Below are 9,849 nucleotides of genomic sequence, written 5' to 3'. Positions count from 1 at the left end.
CAAGTGAGTTTTCCAAAGTCTTTTTATGGTGCTTTTTAATGTCATTGGAGTCTGGTACAGACCTTTATATTTAGGACCCACTCTTCTGTGCATTTATCTCTAGCGTAGCACTTATCTCCTTACATAGCAAGCGATGTTATGGTATTCTTATAGTTGGGACAGCAAGACAGAGTGCAGAATCCACCAGAAAGGAAGGAAATTATTAAAATTAACTGTACTATTATTGTGACTTTGTATTCTTAATCATGCCTTTATCCACATGCTTTGTCTTTGTTCACAACCGCTGTGCACAAAATACAGTTATTTGGATAATAACAAAGTTGAATCCTGTTTTGGCTAGAGGCTACATTGCATCTGTTCCTCATATCGGATTATGTGGGCTTTTGGCACAAACTGTGTCTCCTATTTGCATACATATCCTAGTAACATTAGAACTACCACCCCAAGAAAGGGGCAGTTTTGCGGGGTTTGTCACATTAGGGTGTCCATGGTACAAAAGACAAAGAACTACAGAAGAACAAACAGTTTTAGCATGATCAAGTCAGGCCAGATCTGTCCATTTTACGTGTAGAAATCCAGTCCCCATCACACTGCAAGAGTCTTCTCAATCAGTACATGCTTTCTTAACCAATGTATTTGTCGAATGCTCAGAGCCTGTAGAGAGTATTGAGGTACTCTGGCACTTGAGTCTGATCCCTTCTGCTTTGGGTATCATATATAAATAAAATGTTGCAAAATCAGGTGGGAAGAGCTTTCTACAGCTGTTTGAGGCAGTTTATCTTTGAGGGAAGGTATGTTGGTGACAAATTTTAATTTTGTGATATTGCAAAACTATGCTTAACTCCATAGGGATCTCAGCAATTTTGTTTAAAAACAACAGCAAAAAAATAAAATAAAGACGATAGGCAAAATGTTCTTGCTGAGACTCAAAATTGCTTTACGTTATAAGCTCCTTTTTCAAACATTCATAGTTTTATGAACCTTTTGGACAGAATTTTTTATGGCCCATAATTGGAACTTTTTCACTTTTTTCTTTTTTATACCAAGACTTTTTCAAGCCTTCTTTTGCCTTTCCTGGCTCTCTGCCCTGAGAAGTCTTCCTACAGCATTAGTGCTGGTGGCTATATATAGCCTGCCAATAATGTTTCCAGTTTTTCACTATTACAGTTACATTTCAATCTTGTCTTGATTCTTCGTTTCAGTCAAAATCAGATATGGCTTGAGTGAGGGACACACCAGCCCTTGACTTCACACAAACCCTTATCCTATTCCCAGCCTTCAAAACTGAAAGCAGTGCTCACAGATTGCCATCACTCCAAACCTGTGATGTCTCATACCTCTGGATCATCAGAGGGAATAAGTGAGAGCAATTTTCAAACTAAGTGCTCGGCTTAATCACATGTCAAGGACTCCATTGGAGCACAAATGCTTTTATGGGTAGTCATGACTTCTTTGTGCTCATGCTGAACTTTCTATGACAAGTGATGAGTAAAGCTCATATTGATCCAATCACCTGTCTCATGTTGTTTTTTTCCTTTGGGCTTGGAGCCTATTTCTGCCATACTGTTACCTCTCTTGGCTGTTTCTCAGACAGGAGAGACTACCACAAAAGGGAGGTAGACCAAGGAAAAGGCATGAGCCATGGAGCTGGGATTTGAGCATGGATCTGAATATTGCCAAAGGTCATTACAGGCAACAAGCTTCAGAAAACAGCCCCTTGCTGGTTCTTATGACTTGTGACTAATACTAACACTGCATGGGGAAAATCTTTTCAGTAGGGACAGCTGTGACAGGACAAGGGGTAATGGTTTTAAACTAAAACAGGGTAGGTGTAGACTGGATATAAGGAAGAAATTCTTTACAATTAGGGTGGTGAAACACTGGAATGGGTTGCCCAGAGAGGTAGTGGAGGCCCCATCCCTGGAAGCATTCAAGGCCAGGTTGGATGGGGCTCTGAGCAACCTGATCCAGTTAGCGGTGTCCCTGCTCATTGCAGGGGGGTTGGGCTAGATGACCTCTAGGGGTCCCTTCCAACCCAAAACATTCTATGATTCTATGAAGAAGACAGCAGTATGCTTCTCTTGTTGACTTCTTGCCTTCTGGCTTTCTAAAGACATTCCACTTTGGTAGTAGATTCAATATACCTAATTTTAAACCTGCCTGTTTTGCAAGGAGGGAACAGATCCCTGAGCATGTAGCAAATTAAACAACACAGAGAAACTATTTTTATCATTTCGGTAGATCATCTGTCTGGTTTTCAAATAAATTTCCAAAAGTTCTTTTGTTCACTTCTAAAAATTAAATAAAATCTGACAACACTCCCTGTAGCCCAAGGAGTAAAAGAAGTGAAAGAAGGAGAAGACAGTAATAACTCATACATCTATTTTTGGGGGTGGGTGGGGGTAAGGGGTGGCATGTAGTCAAATGGTTAACAAGTGTTGTAGTGTGGATTGATTGGAAGCCAGTTCAGACAGCTGAATAGTCCCAATAGAGTCAACCCATAAGCTTCAATTTAAGAATGTGCTTCATGTAATCTCTTCACCAGAGTGATCAGGATGAGGACAAGATATTTACTACTATATTTTCAGCAGCCACCTCAACCTAGAGAGCTTGCCTGGAGGCAGCATGGTTCATTGTTTCATTGCATTAGCAGGAACGTCACAACTATTGGGTGGGCTACCTTCAATCTCTAGCTCATGGGGCAGGTAGAAGCCATCTGTGTAACACTGAAGCAAGAGTTCAAATTAAAAACCAACAGAAAAAAATTAGGTCAATAATCAATATTCAAAAATTATCATCCCAATCAAGACAGTGCAAGCTAGTGGCACAAATTTCCCTATTTCCCAAAGGACTTCTTCAGTATTATCTGCCCAGACCTTCAAAATCAATTTGTTCAGCAGTAGTGAAAGGAGATGGAGCGTAACCGGTCACACACAGGGTGGAAAACTAAGGTTATGCTGCCAATGGGGATCTTTGGCTAATAAGCTGATGCTCATGCTTCAAAGTACATCTACAATTAGAGCAGGTTTCGTTAATGCTGGAACACATCATTTGTATCTAATGAGGATTAAGGTCTCCTTGAAATTAGATACTAAGGAATGTCCATGTCCCTTGTCCATGCCAACATGACTGAATCTTAACTACAAGCTTAATTGGGTGTAGGGAATTACAAGGAAATGTGCTGGTTTTTCCCTAGCATTATGCATATTACCTTTTATTACCTATTGCCCAGGTGTTTTTTTGAAAATCTTTTCTCCTCACTGTTAAAACCAGAAACTGGGTAGCAAGTCAGAACTAGAGCATCCTTGTTACACTTAGGAAATGGGATGGAAATGCTCATTGTCTCAGCCTAATTAATGTTCATTTATAATAAGCATTATAGTATGTATCAATGTCATAAAAAGTGTTAGGAAGGGCTGGGTACCACAGAAGCAACAATAAAGTCAAGATCTCTAACATTATGTTTTGCCAGGCCTTTGTGCTTTTGCAGCTTTCTGTGAAATTTCGAGTGTTGACTGCTATCTCGTGGAGGAAAAAGTGCTTCCCCATCCCACTCAACACGTTGTCTTTCTTACAGTTTTCCTAAGAGTGTATTTTGCAGATACTAACAAGAAATGACAGAAATATGAAATAGCATGTCATAAAGCAGACATACAGTGAAGAAAAATGTTTCCACAATGCGTAATCATGCCACAGCATTGTATTTGTTTGTTATACAAGGCAATCTTGGTGTGTTGGGTTTTTTCCTGGGGTTTTAGTTTCTTTTTTTCTTTACATCTGGGTACATTTAGTTAGTCTTAATTTCTCATTAATTTTTTGTGTTGTTGTTGTTATAGGTCCTGTACATAAAGTATAGACACAAATGAAAGGAACATGATCATTAGTATTGCTCTTTAGTTTTAAAATAAACTGTGTTATGCTGTTATCTGTTAAAATTTATCCAGATTCACCACCTAAAAATAGAATCATAAAATTACAGAATGGTTTGGGTCAGAAGTAACCTTCAAAGATCATCTAGACCAACCTCCCTGCCATGGACAGGGACATCTTTCACTAGATCAAGTTGACCAATAGAAAATGTCCAACTGAAACCACACATGGAATTTAAGCAGATATAATGAAATTAAACATTATCTCTAAGCACTTAGAAAACAGTATTACTGGGACTTAAAGGGATTACACCTCACCTGAAAGAAAGTACCTGCCATAGCAATGATTTCCAATAATGATCAAAATTAATCCTTGGGCTGACAGCCAACACAAATCCTATACATAGTTTAAAAGCTTAAAAAGCCATAGACAGTTAAGTGCAACTCTACATCAGTAGAATTGTGATTGTTGGGCTGATCCTATGCTCAGGAGCAAACTTCTTACCACAGACTGGAGTATTGCTTCAGTGCTGACTGAAAAAGGGAAGAGTAGGACATAAGATTACCCTTCCCTGTGTCACTCCTTAAGTCCCACGTGATTTTCCTGGAAGTCCCATTACCTGTGTTCTGCCCACTCTTCATTTATGGCATCTGTCTGAGAGGTTAACAGCTGAGGAAGTATAGTTCACCTCCTGATGTATGGAATTAATATCAAGATATATGTGATGAGTTTGGAGCTCAGAAGACAGAAATTTTCCATCCGTGATTGAAATTCCATTTTTTAAATGAATTCCATAGACACTACCTGATGCCTCTTGTGCAGAGCCTGAAAATGAGTCTCTTGCTATGAAGCAGCAGCATTCTTCTATAAGAAATAAGCAGTTTACATTACATCACCCACTGAAGATTAAGCTTTTTATATGCATTTGCTTAATGATTGCTTGTGACATTGGAAAACAGTACCTGATCTATTGAAAAACTCCAAGTATCTGCTTGTACTTTCTGAAAGAAGGAGCCACTCAGGCAGCAGCTTTTCTTCCATGCACAGGGTTTCCAAGCACTGAGTTCACAAATACTGAAACTCTCTCAGAAGTTCACTGATATTTAAAACCTGTGCACCCAGGCGAAGAGTTTTTTTAATTTTCTAAACTTCTGTAAATGATGATAAAGATACAGGTTAATTTTTTAACGCCTGGCACATTCAACTCGCTTTACAGATTAAGAATCCCCAAGAAGTTAGAGAGGAGTATGCTTCAGCTGCTAAAAAAAAAGAATTGATTTTTGTCAGGCTTTCTTTTATTGATTGGCAGCTTAACATTTATCAGCTCAAACAGCTTACGGCTGCCATTTTGTGAAGTGATATTTTAGAGGTCAAGCTAATGCAACCAGGTGGTTTTGTTTGCATTTCTAAAACTGATCTTTGCTGGGCCATCATTATCTGCTTTAACCTGTTTTGAGGACTCAAGATGTAATACACATAGTGAAAAGTAATTATGAAAAGCTCTTCTCCCGGCCTTTATCCATAACTCCTGAATAATATTTTTTCTTTTTAAAAGCAGCAAGTGCTGTGATGCCATCTCTTTGGTTTTTAATCAAAGAATTTTAGCTATAATATTGCTCTTTCCTTCTCTCACTGCATCACCAGCAGCCTTGAAATATGGACATGACCATCTAGTTAAGCATCAATAAACACGCCCATCAAGTCAAGAAACTTTTTTTTTAATCACCCCAAGAACCAAACATAACAGTATTCCAGAAATGACAGATTTTATTTAGAAGAGGTGTTTGTACTGACCACATGCCAAATTCTTACATTTTAAATGCGTCAGCAACATCTGTCAAGCTGTTTCCCTATGCAAATTTACTGTTTTTCTTTGCCATTGGCTGTGAAATAGCCAAGCACAAACACTGAAAGAGGGCATAATAATCAAAACTTAATGACAAAAAAAAAAGGGGGAAAAAAACCCTCGAGGGCGAAGAAAGCTGCGACACCAATGCCCAGGACTTCACAATTTATTCCCACAGTTGTGATAACAAAGCGTTACCTCCCAATATTTGATACACACTAACCCACATGGCAAATCCATATTCCTACTCGACAAAGAGTTACTGAAACAGATAAGAGTGAATGCGTGTGTGGCATTTCTTGCAGTTGACAATTGTTAAAAGCCCTTGATAACACTGTGCAATCTCTGGCATTGTTGTATGGAGAAAGCATTGGCTGTTTCCTATGGCTATATATTTATAATTATATTTTCATTAAACCAAATTGTCTGCCAGCTTCTGATTTCACAAGTCATTTTCATATCGAAGCTGAAAATTTTCAAAACCAGTATCAAGGAATGACATGCAGAGTCAAATGACAAATACTTCATCAACTGTAGATAATGCTCCAGCAACTCTGCATCTTGAGGGTAAAGAAGTTACGGAGAGCAAAGCAGCAAATCACAACAGCAGATTTCTTACTGCTAAGTAGCTGTAACAGAGACTGGCAGGATGTAATACACCCCTTAATTTTCAGGTGTGGCCAGAATGAAAGCGGTTAACAGGGGAAAACAACAAGAGGACTCCTTCTGCAACTGGAATCTGCACTGAATGTCCCTTTGGTCAGGGTGAAAGTAAACAGCCGCAGACAGACTGACAGGGCAGATTTTCAGAGTGGGATGCAAAGGGCAAATCAGTGTCACAGCAGCACTAACACACTGGCATGTGCAGACGCAGGGGTCTTTGGTGGGCATACTGCTGATAATTTTGCACACATTTTTTACAATTACCTTGGAGTTGAGATGGGGAAACATGGAAACCTAAACCTGAATTAATTATTTAAAGTATCAATATACCTAATCTCACATTTAATTCCAATGAGGAAGCTGGGGTTTGGCTTTTAAATGGCGTCCATTCAACTTCAGTGTATTTTACTTGAGCATGACCTAACGACCTAATTCTGTTGTTAATTCAGATGAATTTTCCTGACTGTACTTCACAGATAAGCTGTTAGCAAATCTTTAGTGCGTTAGTACGTTTGCCACTTTCACTGCACCAAGTAGAAGTGGGATAACGTTAACTAAAACGTACAGACATTATATGTACTGCGTGGGCTCCAATGCAGCCAGTAGGCATTATGGTAGGTTAAAGGCCTGATTGGACAAGCTGTGATTGAGGACAGAGATAATTTGAGCAAAGAGAAGTTATTGCATGTATTTTAAACCCAGATTAGTTCACAGAAGCAGGTTTCTTAGCTAAACTGAGATGATGGTAATTTGGATGGGGGGCAGAGGGGAGAAAGGAGAACAGGGTGCTTGGCCAGAGACAAACTTTCATTTGAATCTTTGGCAGCTGAAACAGTCTGTCTGTCTGTGTTTCTACTTGAAATAATAGTTATAATTTATAGTTATTACTTTAAATAAGTGTGGTGGAAGTTTGTTTTAGGTTCTTTCCAGTACCATGGGGTAAAACTGTCTCTGTTGCCTGTTAAAAAAAATAATTCTTAAGTGACATTCTAATCAAGTCATGTCAAAATTGCTTTTCAGGCTGTACGTCCATGGAGGCGTAGGATATGCACTGTGTTTTGTACAGTGCCTGGTACGATGGTTCTTCTGCCAGGCAGAAGCTCCTATGCACAATTAAAAAATAAACAATAAATGTTTGCAGTTTCCTCTCTCCCCTTTAATGGCCTACTTTCATGTTAAAATTACTGGGGTAAGCGGGAAGGCAAGTTATTTATCTCATGTTCCTTGTAATAATTGAAAGCATCTTTTCTTTCCCTTGCTTTGCCTTAAATAACACAAAGTTAGAGGTTTTCACACTTTTTCCCTCCCTGTCTCCTAGGAAACCGATCTCATGACCTTTAACATCTCAATGCACCGCTCTTGGTGGCGGGAACACGGGCCCGGCTGCATACGAAGGGTGGTGCGTCCTTCTGCCCCTGGCATCCTAGATGATTACTCCTACATCTCCGTGACAGGCTGCATAATTGATTTCCAGTACCTCGAGGTCATTCACAGCGCTATCCAAATACTCCTCTCCGTAAGTTCCCATTTCCTTTTGTACTTGCCATCCCAGGCCGTCCCTTTGCATGCAGCCTGCTGCTGTTGGGTCTCTCCATCCTGAAAGGGGGATGTAGTAGTCAATGGATAGCAGCACAGACTTTTAATTATATTTTGAATTAGAGAATGATATTCACATGATTAGAATATGCACTGCTCTTCTTTTCCCTTATATCTCGTAAAGCTCGGCAGAGCTGTAGTCACCATTGCTGGGACGGGTTAAAATTGACTCGAGGTCTTGGCTCTCGTTCATTGAGACATGTACAGCAAAGGGGAGCAGACTTGTCCAAATTGCTTTGCTTAAACCTTTCCAAAGTTCACAGTCAATGATGGTATTTATTCAGCCCTGAATGTAAATATATTTTACATGATACATGGCTAAGTTTCTTCCCAAAGTGAGATGTGGATGTAACACTTGAAAAAGGTCAGAGAAGCATTAGGAATTAAAGTACTCGTTTGCATTTAACCATATAATTTCTTCTTTCCTGGACTCTGCATTATCAGAATACTCTGCCTCCGTGATCCACATTTTGTAGTTGCAATACCAGTCAAAAACTGCAAGTACAAGAAGTCGTTATAAAAAGGCTGCAGCTGAGAGAAGCGCTGGGGCTGGATGAGTTACTCTGGGAGCAGCAGCCCAGTCTTGGCCATGGTCTTTTCTCAGTCTGATGGCTGCTTCTGCTTGTGATTAAAAGGGTGGTTGGCATGAGCTGCATGTGATCTCCTAGAAGTGGTAGCTCTTTCTCTACATAGCTGTGCGTATCTATGTAGCAACCGGCCCACCCCAAGTGGGTGCACATAGGTCTGATGTCTGGACCCATTCTGAGAACATAAATGCTCGTGGATCATGGTCCTAACCATGGCTGCCAGTGCTTGTCAGGCAGTGGGAGAAGAGATGCAGTCTGCAGTCCACACCTACGAGTCAGGTGAGCTGCCTGGTGTGAGCAATCAGAAAATCTGGATATTCCTGGTCTGTTCAGTACTTCCAGCTGTTTTACTAGCTGACCAGTAAATGCTACCACTAGCAAAGTAAAAGGGATCTATAGGACAAATCTCATTCATTAGTTCAAAATTATTTTTGAATTTTAATTTTTACATTTTTTCACAATAAAGACATTTCTCTTTTGAAAAAAAAAAATTGGTGTATGTGGTTACATCTATTATGCTGTGCAACTGACTAGAATGAAGTAGTCTAAAAGTTCAAGATAATTTCTCTGCATTACTAAATACCTTTTATAAGACGTTGAGTGCTTTTTCCTTACCACTGCTTTTAATCAAAATTTAATAAACTTGTATCTTACAGCAGTGATTAATGAACTTCCACTTGGCAGTCCAGGTCTGAATTAGCGCACTTGGTTAGTGCACCAGTGACATCACATGCACCTACACAAGCCATGTGTCTGCTCCTGGCCTATCAGCTTCTCAGGCACCGGTGACACCACAAGTACCTACACAAGCCTTCTCCTGGCTGTCGTTCAGTCAGGCAGCAAAGACTTTGAGCCAGGACCTTCTCCAGTGAAGACAAAACACTTCTCTTGAGGCCCAGCCTCATGTGTGTCAACGCACATTATAACGTTACTGTGAAAGCAGGCCTTGTGGAAGAATTTTGCAGACTACATCTGCAGAGCTTAAACTGAATGCACCTCCCTTACTCTGTGGGGGCCTGAGACTCAAAGCATGTTGCTTCTCCCATGAGCTCTTCATTTGCAGCAAATTCCCCTCGCAAGGCAGTGTTGTTCACTCTGCTTCAGAGAACCTGTATGAGGGAAACTGAAGCGTGGTTGGTTTAAAAGGAGAAAACCATAAATAGTTCCAATACTTCCTCACTTCCATAAGAAAAGATGTATTGTGTTAGAAATTTTTCTAGAATTTTTGTGATTAGAAACAAATTTAGAGCTCCATGGAAATACAGCTGGTTGTTGAAATCAGGATCT

The 9,849-nt window shown here is 39.9% G+C and overlaps 1 protein-coding gene across 1 annotated transcript in view; it reads left to right on the top strand.

The window, feature by feature from the left end:
• Positions 1-7,659: 7,659 nt before the first annotated feature.
• The window catches only part of NKAIN3 (sodium/potassium transporting ATPase interacting 3), a gene marked incomplete at its 5' end in the record, with an annotated part of 91,258 nt that continues 89,068 nt past the window's right edge, over positions 7,660-9,849 (top strand). Inside the window, 1 exon segment of the mRNA XM_035889758.1 lies at positions 7,660-7,895. Coding sequence (XP_035745651.1) covers positions 7,660-7,895 — 236 coding nt within the window.

The sequence above is a fragment of the Egretta garzetta genome, unplaced genomic scaffold (genome assembly GCF_000687185.1).
Source record: "Egretta garzetta isolate BGI_Z169 unplaced genomic scaffold, ASM68718v1 scaffold132, whole genome shotgun sequence".
NCBI classification, from domain to species: domain Eukaryota; kingdom Metazoa; phylum Chordata; class Aves; order Pelecaniformes; family Ardeidae; genus Egretta; species Egretta garzetta.
This window is presented reverse-complemented; position numbering and strand designations above follow the sequence as displayed.